The sequence below is a fragment of the Neodiprion lecontei genome, chromosome 6, assembly GCF_021901455.1.
Source record: "Neodiprion lecontei isolate iyNeoLeco1 chromosome 6, iyNeoLeco1.1, whole genome shotgun sequence".
In the NCBI taxonomy this organism is placed as follows: Eukaryota; Metazoa; Arthropoda; class Insecta; order Hymenoptera; family Diprionidae; genus Neodiprion; species Neodiprion lecontei.
Window position 1 is genome coordinate 28,364,610 of NC_060265.1, and position 16,977 is coordinate 28,381,586.

General features: G+C 41.8%; 1 protein-coding gene and 1 pseudogene across 1 annotated transcript; one reads left to right on the top strand and one right to left on the bottom strand.

Moving 5' to 3' along the window:
* The first annotated feature begins 32 nt into the window (after nt 1-32).
* Nucleotides 33-14,497, top strand: LOC107217880 (myogenesis-regulating glycosidase). The gene is made up of 9 exons (XM_015655565.2): nt 33-153; nt 3,148-3,407; nt 3,488-3,961; nt 4,050-4,141; nt 6,489-6,667; nt 9,074-9,204; nt 11,065-11,286; nt 11,427-11,537; nt 11,958-14,497. The coding sequence occupies exons 1-9, from the start codon at nt 109-111 to the stop codon at nt 13,861-13,863; spliced, it is 3,420 nt and encodes a 1,139-aa protein (XP_015511051.1). The 5' UTR covers nt 33-108; the 3' UTR covers nt 13,864-14,497.
* LOC107217882 lies at nt 4,137-11,142 on the bottom strand (annotated as a pseudogene).
* Nucleotides 14,498-16,977: the final 2,480 nt, after the last annotated feature.

The following is a 16,977-nucleotide window of genomic DNA, read 5'->3' on the forward strand; positions in this document are numbered from 1 at the left end:
TATTTTTTTTTATTTTTATTTTTTTTTTTTTGTCACTTATTTTCAATCCATATCGGGAACGCTGTAACTTGTGTGTGATAAACTTCCCTGAAATTATTCCGGTGTACGATGGATAGGATTAACCGCAGGAGGAGAAAGGCGAAGAAGCCAAAGGTATATAATACTTCATGGACTCGTCGAAACGTCTATTAGATTTTTGAGAAACACTTTTACACTGATTCTGGATATCATCAGCTAATTTTGAAAGCTTCCTCGAAATTCGAATGTTCCTGTCAATGGACATTAAACTGTATTTTTTTTTTTTTTTTTAAACCTTTTCGGAACCGTGAAACTCATAAGGGTTGATCAAATTTTTCACACATTATAGGAGTGAAGGTCAATGATATTTTTCAGCAATCGTACTCAGCCCGAATATCTGCCAAGTTTAACTTGACCACAAAGAAGTTCTATACGGATTTCACCGAGAAATGATTTGAGTTTGTTTTTGCTGGATTGAGAGAAGAAGATCGATGCTGAGTAATCAATATTTATTCAATACTCACGTTTTATCGCGATAACTAGGGTACAAAGTCTGGTTTTTTCCAAGCACCTGCAGGGTATCAAAAAATCAAAGATTAACCGCAAAGTTGAGCATTTCTAATTTGGTAGATTTTTGATTTTTGCAAAATTTATGTTTTATGCCACGTTGATACAAAGCGGATTTTAAATTGGGGCTACGAATGAGATGTTCGCGATTAATAATCAACAAAGATGTGATAAATTTCACGTTATTATTTATTACACTAGGTAATATTTTCGATCACGAGCATATCTAGATTCAAGATTAGCGCTTAGACACTGATCACAAGTTTCAGAATTTCGCGTACACGACTCTGAGTTTCGAAAATATCGCGTTCCTGATTTATCAGTGAAGGTTGATTTCAATCTTCACGCGTTATCAGTTGGCATTATTTAGAAAAGCCTTGGTTAAAAACTGGGAGGAGAAGCCATTCATGTGAAACGGTAACATGCCTCTGTTGTTTACGCACTCGTGTCGTAATTTAGAAATATGTATTCGTGATATATGAATTATTTATTGCAGTAGGTTTAAGGCCGTATTTCACTAGTAATACCCGTCTATTCGTATCGAGTACCATTGGCAGTTAAAAACTCGATAATCATACTTTGAGCCGGCGTCTAAGCTACTAAATAACTTAATCCAGACTCATCGACAGGTTTCGATAAGGAATAACAAATAAATCGCTCACTGTGACTCGAGTCACGAGGTTCAAGTAATTCGCCATCAGTTTCAGCTGAGGCCAGACAATGATTATTTCACGCTTAATTTCACTCGCGCAGCTTCTCCAGAGATATATTATTATAACGCAATTAGGAACAATACGCGGTTGAAGAGCTTATTTATCGCACAAGCAACACAGCATTGTTTTTCAGTTTGACCGACGCGCAGTGCTGCAATTTAACGCACTCTCGACTTGCTTAGTTGCTGATGATCACTGCAGTCTAGAGCGTTATTTCAAATAATTGTTTTCAAAATTTCACGCCTAATGAAAGGATTCGTATTCTCGCTGAATGGAAACAGCTGAATAAATATGAATTACTAACAGCTTTCCATGGATGACTTGACATAAAAATCTAGGATATCAAAAATTAGTCATCTTGGAGAATTTGAACTTTCGAAATAAAAAGTTGACGAGTTAGTCGGCTCTCCAACATCTCTTAACTGTTGCAAACTAAAACAATTTAGGCTCATGACTTTGAAGCCGAAGATGAAAGTAGACCCAAGAAGTTTTTTTGAGCTACTAATTTTTATTTTCTTTTTGATGATCTGTATTACTACACGATAAGTTATTACAACCAGCTGTTCGACATTCTCGGTATTAGATATTTTTGGATATTCTTATCTTTGCAGAAATGTTTACACCTAGCTTCGACTGTTTCATCGCGTCAATTTCTACTTGGTCGTTTATACTGAAGTTAAAAAAATATTATCAGCGAGAAATACTTACCGTTGTATTGTAGTCCTGTAAGTCACTCTTGAGTGTTCAAGCAAATAGTGTGACATTTTTAGACGTGGCCTGAATTACATTTCGTCTTCCGAATGAATAACGTATACTGAATGTAAGTTTTGAGATAGTGTAAATAAAAAAGGGCTAAAAAACTTACCACATCGTTTATTGCATTTTTGCGAATTATATACGAATCTTGTCTGCTTTACTACCGGTCGAGGCGTAATCGTACATGAACAACTTGTTCATCTGTCTGGCAATCGCTGAACTTACATGCTAATGCGCAAACATCAATCAAACAGACATGCAAAAATTTGGTCGACAGTGATTAATTTCGAGCTGCAGTTTGTTGTTACCATTTTACGCACATTAATAGCCAGTGAGTTACGTAATCGTACGTCTGTATTAAGTGGTGTACGTTGGTCATGTATGCGCACAGTTGTTTAACAACCGTGTTATTTTCTGTCGTTTATCCGTAGTAATGCGGAAAACCGAAAAGTGACTCGACCAAAGGCACTTGCGCAATGAATGACCTGAACCTATTTTTCTTACACCATTCATATCCTATTCTCAGAATCGATTGTCCAATGCAGCTGAAGCAAGCCGCTAAACAAACTTTAATTACAGCTCGTATTTAAGTGCAGGGCATTTAAGTAACTGTACGTTCAAAACAGTCCAAGATTTTCAATTTTCATAGTAGAGATTATCAAAAGTTTCATTGCCGGTTATAAAATTCTCACCCCACGATAATTCAATACACCGCCGACTCAAAGTTTCAAGGTCAAGAATATGAGAAAAAAATCAGAAATCCCTGCGCCATTGCAAGAAATCGTATGAAAAATTTGAAAAGTAATGGCTTTCCCGAGGACTCGGCTCGGACCAAATTTCTAAACTGAACTAGGCTCAATCTTGATAATTAACTTCAAAACTGCTCACCTTTTTCCCCGATATAATTAGTATACCGTACGAAGTATCCCGGTCTCCTCGGCCAGCGCGTGGGCAAGCTTTTACGAGCTTAGCTGCTTTCAGACAGCCGGAGTTTCCTGCATGCGAGGCCCGGCTAATCAGACTCAATCGACTGACTCGCACACACCGACGCACAGATATTCTGTAGCCCTGTCCCTCTCAATTCATTGCACAGAAGCTGCTGTTGTCCACCGTTGATCCGTGGGACGTACAAGTGGCCAGTTTCGAGCCGGAGGGGCTAGCGCAACGTCGCGGAGTGTCCCTGTCATCCATCGTCACAAGTCCGGACGTCCAGACACCGTCCGGCAGAGTACTCCGGACACCCTCGCCCTGGTACAAGCCGGGCACAAATTCTCCAGCTCCAAACACCGCCGACACAGATCAAGGCGCCTTGACCAGCCCCGAGTGGCCTCTTCCTTGGTACAAGCCTCTGAGGTGAGCGAAGACCAAGTCTTGCTTGTCGTTGGTGTCTAAAGAAGAGTTAAGCCTGACGCATTTTCGCACCCCCCAATTAGGTCGTCGACTCTCGACACCCCTCGAGGATCGACGCAATCTGTACCGCCACTGAAACCTCCGCGAAGCAGAGCGAATTCGCGAGGACAATCGACGGACTCGGTGGATAATGAAACCGGTTCAAAAACCGACGGGAATTTTACTCCGAGTGGGGTAAAAGTACCCATCGTACAGTTTCACCTAGAGGATGAAAAGATACCTCCGGTAAAAACGAATGGGGTCCAGTTTCACGAAAGGGAAAGAAACTTCTTATCCGTACCGAAAATCGTCGTAAGCGAAGACTGTGATACCGAGGAATCGCCCAAGATCAAGGAAAACGGAACCTCCTCAAACAGTTCGATCAAACTGACCAACGGTACTTCGGGAACGGAGAGTCCGTATGGTTCAAAAAATCCGGGACAACATCCTCTGTTGATCGTTGAAGGGAAGTACAGGACTTCGGTTGAATCTATCGTCGAGGATCTCGTCAAGACCAGGTAACCGATTACTCGCATTATCGTTTCGGTGAAATGATGCTTATAAATATTGCGGGGCACCGTAGATTGATAGATAAACGTTTTGCAGGTACAGTCCACAGACTGCTAGACAAAGAAGACTCCATAGATTGTCACCTCGAAACTCGTCAGTGCACGAGGGAGAGGCGCGAACTGACAACGGTGAGTTAAAACTAATAGGTGACCGTTATTCAAATTCGTCCGTGGGTAATCGGAGTGGGAGACCGTTTTCTATTGATTGGCTAAAAATTATAAATCCAAATTGCCGTGTAATAGTTCCGAATACTACATACGTAATTACAACGTGAGGTCTGGCGAACAGTGTACAGTATGCTTGTTGGGATTAAATTCAAAGGTAAGTATCGTCAAGTCGGTATCATAGCCAGATCATCCGGTAACTTGGGATCATTTGGATTGTTCAGGATCAGCCAGTTTGCTAACCACAAAATAGGGTCGGCTGGTTTTCGCTTGCAGCACTGTGAATCAACGTAGTTAGTTACTGTAGTAGGTCAGCGTCTGAAAGTTGAGTGGTAAACTCACCAAGGTTAGTCCCTCGAGCAGGACGTTATTGATCACTTCCCACAGATAGTCCGCCGCCGTTTCACCCCTCAGTAGTGGTTCTATGATAACTGAAATTGCATTCGTAGCCAATTAGGGTAAGTCTGACATTGACGGACCAAAGAAACTCACACTCCGGAAAGAAGAAGTGAATTTCTCGTTCGGCTTGCTCCCGGCTCGCACTTCCGTGAACGGCGTTCTTGAAGTCTTCACCACGCCGGCCAAACCTGGCTCGAATGCTGTCAGGGTAATAGAGTCGAGCTTCGGTTACCTGGGCGTCAAAACGAACTCCAGAAAGAATGAAAATCCCCAAGGGTACGCGGGAAGATGACCTTCGCTCACCTTCGTTGGTCCCATCGCGTGTCGCCAGTCTTGAATTCCCCCCTGCTTGGCTAAAACCATGGCGATTATCGGAGCGGACGACATGTAGGCGACGAGGTGAGCGAAGTTCACCTGCCCGTAACGGTCCGTGTAAAAGTCCGAGGTCTGTTCGGGTGTCAGCTGGAGCCACCGAGTCTGATAGATCTCGAAGCCTTCCTCCAGTATTCGGTCCTCGATTTCTTTTCTGCATGCGACAGCCTCCGGCTTGATGATAGCCAAGGTGCACTCGACGTCTGGCTCTGCCTCTTCTTCCTCTTCCCCAGGTTCGCAAGGTTTGCAGGGTATCAGGGGGTACTCCGGGACCTCCTCCTCGCCACAGAGGTACTCGTAATCTTGAGAATTGACGAATTCGTACTAGAACAGAGAGGAAAACAGGTGGGGAATTGGTTTGGAATTCGATCCGTGGAAGAGACTCGTTTCCAATCACTTCTCTGGTCGAGTCACTCGAGCATTGGGAACTCGGCGGTTTCGGTGTCTCGTCTATTCCCACGTCGTCGTCTTTCACAGGGGGTTCGAACAGGGTCATCAGCTTCCAGTTTACAGGATCTTCGGGGTCCTGAGTGCCCTTGCATTTGTCGAAGATGTGGACTTGACTCACAGCGCAAGCATTTCCCGTGTCCGAATCACCGCTGTTCTGGTCTTGAGGACAGTCGCACATTGCGGTCCGGATGGTAATCGATCAATTTTTTACATGCGAGATAACATGCGACTTGACGTGCCAAAGTGAAATGTCGGAGCGACAGGCGGACATTGATGCGTTTTTCAATTATCCGACGATCTGGAAAACAGAGGGCAACTGATCGGAGCGTTTTTCTCTTTTCGCAAAAGATAATCAGCTGCCACTAAATATTGTACGGTCCGATTTTTGAATCAGTGCATCGTATTGTATGCTATCACGTTTTAATAAGCTCCATCCTGCCTCCGTATATCCGTCTCTCTTCACTCACTCTAAATAATATCTGACTACTGCGCAGATCTACGTAGCATTGAATATCCCGAAGGCAGTTCACGGCTGTATTTACCGGTGCAGCGCGGTATCTAACTTAAAACAATTCAATTTTTACTATTTATTTTGTCATTTCGAATGCGAATATTTGTACTGTAACGATGCAGCAAATAATTAGCTACAACGGTCTGAATTTCGTTAACGACGGCTTGTTGCGTCTGATTTTATTTTCAGAAAATCGTTTACACGCTGATAAGCCGCCTTCATCTCGCATTTATTGCCTCGCAGATAAATTGACCGTAAATTTATTGTTAGTTTACGAATTAGGCTCGGAAAATATTACAGAACGATATGCACACGGTCGTGTTCTGGTATTATTATTGTAGACTCGACAATTTGTCAACAATCGTAATACACCGTCGCTTCTTTGTTGTTTTACGACAGATTTTTACACTAAATATTTACTACGACTGTTTTACGATCTTATTGTTAGCCAATCTGCCAGAGGCGTGCGTTCGTGATAATCGCTTTAGCGTAAGAACGAAATAACTACAACGACTAATAATTGCGTGGTATTGTTGTTGGTTTATGAAGCTATTGGTAAATTACTTGTTTCACTTTCAGGTCGGCCATTATCAGCCGGTACTATCGAGGTTAAAAAAACCCCAAATAGCCCAAGTATCGTTAGAATTGGATCACGACACGAAATCTTTGAACCCAGAAGGAACTCAAGGAAAAGCAGCATCTCTATGCCGGACAGGTTGGACAACATGGAGGGACTTGAACAGTCTATGAGACAGCAGGTGAGGCTTCGACTATTTTCCTTCGCCGGTGATAAACCTGATAGTAACCAAATTATCAACAACAGGATTCCTTAAGACAACACATGCCTGACGAAGATGACATTAAGAAATAACAGGTTTGCCGAAAATTATGCAGATTGAATCACGAGGAGAATTATTCGATATCTTATCGACAATCTTGCGATCAGTGTAGATCTATTATCGATGGGATATTCCGCATTTGACATGACGGTCACGGTTCACGCTTACACGACGTAATGACGGATCCATCGCACTCACACTCGCATAACTTACACTAGTTAATTTTACTTACGAATTCTTGCTCGACACGTATTGAACACACTTCGAGTGTTGTCAAACACCTGGCCTTATCACGATTAGTAAACACTATCGAGTAAGATTCGCAGTGAAATTGGACAACCCTGCGATAGCTGAAATATTGCTGCACGATCGCGTCTCGTGCATATAAATTAAAAATCGTGCAATCAGCCCAAGCTGATTCAATCGCGAAAAGTATATATAACCAAAAAAATGGACGATAAGAAGAAAGATAATAAGTACAGTTCGATTTATTCGCTCGAGAAAGACATGCAGGCTGGGTGTAGCGGATGGAATCGTTTAAACTCTATCACAGAGGTTAGTCAAACCGTTTTTACATTAGGTTGGTGAAAAAGTTGAGCCGAAGCTCAGAATTTCTCCCTTCAAAAAATTCTGCACAATCTGAAAATGAAGCAGTTTGTTCCAAAGACCTTTCTGACTGGTTGATACACGACGTCGGTAATCCATTTCGAGGGACCTTGTCATGGTTATGATCATGTTGTACAATCGAAACACGTTTCAGCACGAGCCAAGCATACGTGTAGCGTCGAATGACCGGTATTTTAACGAACACGCGTTCCTCCGACGTCTCTCGTGACTTTGAGAGGAGTCGAAAGAAACTAGTCGTGTCTCGATCACCTTTGGAGCGAGTCGTGAGTCCGAATATCTGCGTGCACTAGGTCAGAAATTTTTGTGCGCGAAAATACCTATATATTTTTACGAACGTAGTCGCGATAATATTTATAGACATTGGCTAGGCGGTTGGAAGACATGACACCGGCATTTTCTCGCGTGGATTTTCGGTTTCTCAAAGTTTTTGCAAATTTCGACAAGCAGGTTCGCTGCGCTGATATTGACGGTTCCGTGCGTGGTTCCGGGTTATTTATTTGACGAGAAAATCGAAGTGAGTGTTTTCAAAAGCCGTCGATTAACTCAGTGCAACGAATCGACTGACGGTCGTTTTTTAGTCGACTGAATACAATACGATGGGCGAAAAGGCAGGTGGGGACTACCTCCACGATTTGAGAAAACAAGTTCTCATTAAGGTGAACCCATGCAAAGTTGATAGTCTCTCTGAGAACGCATCGTCATTCACCTTGAGTATCTCATGCGTATGAGTCACGCACACTCGGCTATATTACTACGTTGCACGAGTAACGTGAGACTCAAGTTAACCGCGTTAGTGAAACTATGAAAGAGATTATAACGTCTTGTTCAATTCTTAAACTGCACGAATTTAATCTTGACAATGAAGATCAGTGCACATACTATCATCACCGACCACCAAAAAATAATTAAACATCGGCGCAGTGTAAAAATAACCAAGTAGTTTCTACAAGGTGCGCAATAAGCGCTTTGTAACTGACTTTTAGTTTCATTATGACTGCAATAAAAAAATATTGCTTTAAAGAAAAATTCGATGGACTGTTTCAGTTGCGTCTTTCAGCCTTAGTTTCGGCATTTTTTGCTTCCGGAAATCCTTTGGTCTGTAGATTGCATAATGTCTGATGCATATTTATCTCAACAAGTATGCCATTATGTTAGACCGTACAGTTCAGCATTCAGAGATACAAAGTTATTCATACAATTGCGATCGTTATTAGGATGTACTTAAAATATCCGTTTCACAATTACTGGGTATACAGAGGTGACGAAGAATAGCTCACGTATGTACGTACATAAATTACTTATCTATTGTCTTTTTTGACAAAAGAACGTACAAAACTCTGCAATCGTGATTTCATTTTAACGTGTTGATAAACTTGTTCACCGTAACGAAGTCGTTTTACGCATTGTTTTGCGTTTGACGAAAACTTATTCAGGATTTGAACAAAGTCTTACTCAAGTCCAACCGGTTTACTTGCCATGAATTAGTATTCTGCATCGTAATGCGTTGGTAAAGCTGAGTTGAATCGAAAATCATCACACGAGCGCGAATTGCTGCAACCTACGTGCGTTGCAATAATTCGCATTCTCGCAAGCTGCGTGTACCCGGAGCATGACAATTCGCATGAAAATCGTCGCTGATTCTCATCGTAGTCATGAGATGCAACTCAAGCTTTACATATTTCGTTGTTATCGTTTCAGGGAACGAGTTCGAAATTTCGAAGAGACGACAGTGACAGTAGCGTGACATTTAGCAACAGCGGATCAACCCCACGAGAGAGTGCTTTGGACTCTGATACCGACGACGATGTCAACGATGAGGAACTTGCCAAGTGAGTAAAATCACCACTCGAGTCCAAGTCGTAACGCACATAACCGCATTCCATCAATGACAGAGGACGCAATAAATCTAGAAGGCATATAGCGGAATTTTTATATCATACGTGAAATATTTCGACGTTGTTTGACGTCGAGCAGCATCACTTATCGAATCAACTGCCTTTATTCCCGCCCAGATAAAATTTTTATACGGTCTGTAAAACGATATGCTCAGTCGTATCTGTGACGATGCAGCAGTTCAATTAACACATTTACAAACTAGGGCTCACCGTCAGATAGCAGATGTGGTGGATCATTTGTACAATACTGCTTTAGAGTTTACTATGTATTCTGGGTGTAGCTGTGTATGTAATGCCAACTTGCCGACCTTATACACTTTCATTTTACCACTACCATGACAATTGTTCAAGGTGAAGGGGAATTCCATTTACATTTACCGCGTAACGTCTACTAGCTGTTACCTAAAAATGCTGTCATTTGGTAGAAAATCTATCAATCGATCAACAATTTTTTTCCTCTGCAAATCTATCCGCATACGTTTACGTATCGCATGAGCAAATAAACGAGCAAGAAAAAGACATGATCAGTCTGTGATGATGCGAGCTTTTAGAAGCGTCGCCTCGAAAATTTTTTGGTGAAGCATTTTCACCTTATTTATAAACTTGAATTATATGTTAGCATTTCGTAATATCTACACGGTCCTGTCGCATCTTTTTCTCATCTGGACTTTGGAACATTATATAAGTTGAAAGACTAGCCGTGTTACGTTATCTGGTCATCCAGAGTAGAAAACACTTTTTAACTAGCGTCGAAATCTCAACTAGCTCGTTATTGTTTCCTTGACTTTACCGTCTCTGAAAGCTGAGAGAAGACTGTAGATTGTATGACCTTCCTTGACCTTCACCTATCACATTAGGTTATCGAAATTCTGGTTTCTTTATTCACACTTCATCGGCGCAATCTGCAGATGCTCGGAACGCGCGTCGTCAAAATTACTTATTCGGTGCAGTGTAACTCTCTGTGTTAGATATTGACTCGTCTGAATGCAATTATTACTTAAGCTCGTTCGCGACATAATTTTTGAATATTACACTTTAAATCAATCGATACGTGTATCCACTCGTAGATAGTAAAAGTACAAATCGGAAAATGATCCCTCGTTATGACATTGGTAGCGCTGTTTCGGTGCAGAGGTAAGTAGTTAATCGTAAGACGGAAATGGCTTCACCGAATTAGTAACCACGACGTTCCAAATATCCGGCGTTAGCTGGTTAACGTTCCAATACATGTCTTCTTGAATCACATTACTTTTTAAATTCAAACCGAGACACCGAATCTTCTTCCTCGAGACCATTTCGTATGCCTTTATTTAAAAGCAGTTCAATTTCCTTTTTCCTCATCACTCGATTAATCTGATCAGGATCGTCAGCTAAGAGCTGACTTTCACGGATTAAAATACGAGCCGGAAGCGCACTATGACCCACAAATTAGGCTCCGTGACCCACGGGTCAGTCCCAATCATCCCCACTCTGATCCTAAACATTTCGTAAGCCTCACGTGCGGATAGCGAATCGGGGACTTTAGTGATACGAAGATCGTGGTCCTGGGTGGCACTGTAGCAGCCACATCTTTCACAAGTTTGTAATTTTTCTTACCGCATGGGTGCTAGACCCTGCAGATTTAAACCTTGGTCGAAAATCGCTATGATCGAGGTCGACGAACCGATCAGTGGATCGTGGTGAACATTTATCCGTGACAAACGCGCGTTCATCGGCTCGAATAAACCAGATTTTCACTCAAGACGTGATAAACACTGCACAGCAGATACTCACGGAGCATTTTGCGCCTTCCAGGGTCCCGTTGCAGGCACCATCACGTCGGAAACCGCCACCAATCGGCTTCATTTCACCGGCTCATAAAATGGCCAGGGAGACGATTGAAATTTCGGGCGGTCAGAGCGTCAACTCAACGATAACGAGTGTCAACAGCATCAGCAGTCTTCTCAAGGAAAAATTACAGCTTTCCATTCCTCAGGCGCTGCGGAGTAGCAAGAAACAGCAAAATGCTGATTACAGGTATGACTCAGGATTCCCTTTTTGCATGACGGAAGTATTATGAGGTTCTGATCACTTCTGACCTTGCATAGTAGTCATCGACGTGCTTTTCTTCAAGGCGTAGAAGTCGAATAATCATGTGCTTCCGTTTCATTTCCCAGGCTGAGGGCCTTCGTCGGTATCCTGTTCTTCAGCATAGTCTTCCTGATCGGATTCGCCTACGTTTACTACAACCAACACGTTCTTCAGAGGGCGTACTTTGAGCTGTTCAGGTGAGCAACGTGTTCCGTAACTTTGAGTAATTGATAATGCTTCTTATGGTGGTGCAACCCTATAATCAGACAACCATCAAATGCAGTGAATTGCCGGTTAGACGACGAAACGTCATTATCGCGGTGCGACATGACAACGATCTCTAATTTTCACCCAGGAAGCAATCATAACGTACTTTATACCTATAGTCCGCATGGTTGAGGTTCGTAGGCGGAGAAGCGAGTGCTCGCTTCGCATGTCGCCGTTTCAACTAGAGGCAATTTAAATTATTGATCCAAATAGCTTGTCGAGTTATCGTTGTCACGAAAGCTGATCGTTGATTTGCGGCATAAACACAGAGGCGAAACCGCCCCGCTACACAAACCAATCGACCGTTGCACCATGAAAATTCACCTATTATTTTCTCGTTCTAATCGCAGCTTCAACAAGAACGACCGGACGATGCACGTCTACAGTAGAAAGGGTGTCGAGCTAATATCTGCTCGATTGGGTGAAGGGATACTTCATGCAACCGGGGTGTTTCCCTGTCTTCCCCATCACGACAGACCCGGTTCCGTATGCCTCGAATGGCTGCAGCAAACCAGACTCTACTTATCGCACACCGATCATGATCAGGAGAGCACTCACTGCTACCATATAACATGGCAGAGTCTGAGCCCCAGCTACAACCCGAAGGACTGTTTTGACTGGTCTCCGAAACGGGGCCACTGGTACGGTGCCGGACAGACTCAGAACATGGCGTATCCGCTGGAGAAGGGGGCTTCGGATTCTAGTGCCTTTGTAACCGGAGACATAAAGAAGCACGCCTTCGGGAACGTCCTCAGGCGTTACTTCTTAAACTCGAAGGGGGCCACGATCGTCGTGGATCCCGAGTCGCCGCTCTACGTCTCGATAAACGCTAAAGGGTCGCAGGACTTCTGCATCGAGGCGAAGTACGACTCGTTCGCTTATATAAACCACCTGACGCCACTGCCGCAGCTGAACTACACGGTGTGCGCCTCGGACAACATAAAGACGCTGCTCTCGATGATAACGGAAAAGGCCCCACCGGGCGGGCCCAAGAAGGAGGACGTGGACGCCGTGAATTCCCTGATTTCCGAGCCGGTTTGGCAGATCTCGCCAACGGATGAGGCGGCCATATACAACTACACCGTGGATGTAAACGACCACGGTTTCCTCCAAGGTCACGTACTTCTCAGCGAGGGATGGCAGCCGAACTCCGGTGACTTCCATCTTGACATGGAGCGGTTCCCCACGATGGTGAAGACCATCAAAACCATCCACCGTCGCGGGTTCAGGATCATATTTTCTATCCAACCGTTCATATCCACCGAGTCGGTAAACTTCGTGGACGCCGTTGCCAGTCGACTCTTGATATCCGAGCGGGGTAGTGACCCAAGGATACCAGCCTTGACCAGGTACAAGCAGAGCAACAGCGCCGCCATACTGGACATAACGAACGACAGGACCTTGCCTTGGCTCGAGGACAAGCTGCAGAGCCTCGTCAACAACTACAAGGTCGACTCATTCTACCTCGACTTGGGGAACGCTTACGACATGCCGCACTATTACAAATGTCAAAAGCCACTGACGAATCCGGACCACTACAAGACCCTCTTCACCGAGGCGATACTGAGCTCGGTACCGGTGATCGGGGTTTCCGGCGCCATCACGAGACCAAAGACGCCGGTTTTCGTTTCCCTGCCGCCGTTTCCGTCATCCTGGAAGGCGATTAAGACGGTGATACCGACCGTGCTGAGTTACGGTATAATCGGGTATCCCTTCATAATGCCCGGCGCTGTAGGTGGCGACGTCGCTCTTCCGATGTCGGACAACAACCCGAATAATGACTTCGAGGTCAATCTGCCCGACAAGGAGTTGTACCTCAGATGGTTGCAGCTCTCGACCTTCTTACCGGTAATTCGATTCACTCACTTGCCGAGCAAATACTCGAACGAATCGGTCCTCGAGATGGCCAAGAGCTTAACCACCCTGAGACAGAAGACGGTGAAACCTCTGCTCACGAAGTACGCCCTCGAGGCGTTCGAGTTGGGACTCCCGATCATCAGGCCTCTCTGGATGCTGGATCCGTCCGACCCCGCCTGTCACGACGTGGTCGACGAATTTTCCGTTGGCGAAGAGCTCATAGTTGCTCCAATTTTGTACTCGGGTAGCAGGCAAAGGGAGGTGTATCTTCCGGCCGGAGTCTGGAGGGACGGTATCGACGGAACACTGAAGAAGGGGTCAAGATGGATCCACAACTACAGAGTGGCCGAGGACAAGGTTGCGTACTTCGTCAAAATGCCTGACAACACTAGATTTTGAAGTGATTGTGATATATCCTTGCTGCGTGACAGCGTACCTGTATTGTAAATAAAAAAATAAAAAAATTAATACAGGTATGATTCGTAAAAAGTGACGTATAGTATAATGAGGAATGCCTCGCCCGATGTGTGTACATAGGCTGTAAATTTACTCTGTGCCATTATACGCTATTTTGCAATATTGATCACGCTATATGAGCTTTATGCTTTTACGGCTATGTCACATGTCGGTGTAAAATATCGTACGTCGTTTCATTATAAGCAATTAATTCAGTAGAGTGACAATTATATTAACAATTACAGCCAAACGCAAGTTCGACAATTAATAATAGTACTGAATTCAGCATATGAGGTTCTTTTTTTTAAATGAGCCAAGAGGCCATACATATACGTATATACATATTATGTGATAAAAGTAATTGTTCCCGAGATGAGAAAGAATAAATACCAAAAAAGCTTTAAGGAAGGGCGGTATCAGATAATTTGATATGAATTTACATGATATAAGTAATGTGTTAACGTGTACATAATACTAATACTGAATGTATGTACAAAATAGTCAGAATAACACATATTATATACAATTTCCTATGTATGAAATATTTCTATATTAAATAAAGAACACTTTTTCTATATTTTTTTAGGATTTTTATTCAATCTTTTGGCGTTTTTTTTTTGTATGATTTTTTCCGTTTATTTCTTTTATTCATTTTATATTGTAATTATATAGCGATACTTTAGCATACATAACCCATGGAAATAATGCCGTTAAATATGAAGATATTATTTTGTCGATAATATAACATTTACTTATAATGATGGCCATATTATGCTCCTCCCACCTAACTATATATTTATCATATAAGATTTTATTATATTACCTTGCGGGGATTGGCGGGGGGAGACAACAATTTATTTATTTATTTAATTATTTTAATTTTATTTGTTCATGTTTTTTGCTTTTTTTTTTCTCTGTCGTTTTTCATTTTGACTAGAAGCGGGATGAAAGCCGAAAAAATAAACAAGGAGTTTTAATATATGCTTCACGTTATATACGTATAATATATTATAATAATTAATAATAATATATATAATAACCGTTAGTCCCTACACGACGTTTTCGTTAATCAAACAGTCAATGGGAAGCAAACATCTATGCATGCATATATATAATCCATACTTATATATACATACATAAATAAAGATAATCGAATAAATAAAGCTTTCTCAGCGTCAGTAATATTCGTATTAATTATATTTAATTATAATCATAATCGTGTTACGAAAAATAATCTTTTCTCTTTTCACCGTTCCATCGTTTCTTCAAATATGGTTACTAGGTACAATTTCTTGTTAAGATTTAGGCTCGCTTTTTTTTAGAATGTGTATGTATTATACATATATTTGTGTTTTGTGTAGGTGTTGCACGTGTGAGCAATCTTTTCATCCGTCGCTAGTAATCGGTAAAACTTGCGTCGTTCTGTTACACATTATACAAATGAAATTCAACACTCGTTATCCGCGGCATGCCGCGTATTTGAGTTCGGCATTTTTCATGTTCTCACACTTTACTTGCCTATATTACACGCAATTTTTCAAGTGAAATTCGCACCGAAGTTCCAGTTTGCCAGGAATAAAAAATGGATACTTTACGAACGGCCTGCACCCAACATACCAGCAAAATCACTCTAACATTTATTTCAACATTTCTATTTCCGCATTACGTAGCCATTCAACCAATCGTACAAGATTTTTTTTTTCTCTATTTTTGGTGAGAAATACTGTGTATTGGCCAGTGAGAGAGAATGTATAATCAACGATTGCAATATTTTTCGGTTATTGAAAAAACGTTGATACGATTAGGGATGGAAATGACCACCCTAACCAATTTAAGCATTCACATTTTAGACACTCATCGCATAATTAATAGGGTTTCTACGGAGGGTGAGGTTTAAATAATCTGAAATCACTTAACGATTTTGGGAAGCTGACGGATCGCACGGGAGGATCTTTTATCGTCATGGAAGTAGATTTACGGAAGATGCGTATGTAGAGGTGAAACACTTTCTTGTCAATAATTTCTGCAGTGATACCGACGTCGACAATTTTTTTTTTTTTTTTTTGTTTTCGGAAGATAATGCTCTTTTTTGTTCCGCACTTTCTTTTAATTTTAGTGCATGTATCCTTTTTTCAGCGTTTCAAATTCCAGTCGGAGGAATGACTGGCGTTTGAACGTTCAAAGTACACTTTACGACGATTTCATCTTCGATTTCAAATTCGGTGTTGAATTCATTGCACCAAATTTCACCTCACATTTCACCAACGCGAGATGTTTCCAGTTTCGTTTTATGTTGGAATTATTTTATGCTCGTAGCTTCGGTAGTTTCCTAGCCTTATCGTCAGACGTTTTCGGAGTTCAGGATATTGGCGGCAGAATCAGTATTTCGAAGAATGCGATAATACAAAAACAAAACTGTCACCAAAGAGAAAAAATATCGCACTAACCATCGAGTGCCTCGTGTTTTGGATAATAAAGATGTTATAGTGACAGTCTGTACAACGGGAGAAATCGTAAGAAGTTGAGAAGTTAGAAACGAAAAGAAAGGTTTCGAAATGCCTTGGTAAGGATAAGATGACGGTTTTTTTGCTTTAGTTTAAATTTTATAGAGCTACAACAAGATTGCGGTATCATATCGGAACCTGTTTCTTTGGGCAAGGCATTCTAAGGTATAGTGTACTTTTCGTTTATTACATTATCATTTATCATAATATAGCATAACATTATTACTTTTATTATTATTATTATTCATTATTTTTTATTTAATCATTTATTTATTAATTTTTTAATTTTTTTTTTTTCTCTATAATAATCATAGCACCATGAACACTCCACGTATTAATTTGAATTCATCCGTTCGTAAAACGAAATGCACGCACCGTTTCGGGAGGGATTAACAGTTTGTGAAACTCATTTTCACCTCGGATTATTATATTCGATTGATCCAGTGCAGGCTTTGTTCAAAAATCTTAATAGGGTGATTATTTTGATAAAAAGAGATTTAATCATTGTTTTACAAATTAATATTCGCGTTTTCACCGGTGACTAGATGAATCG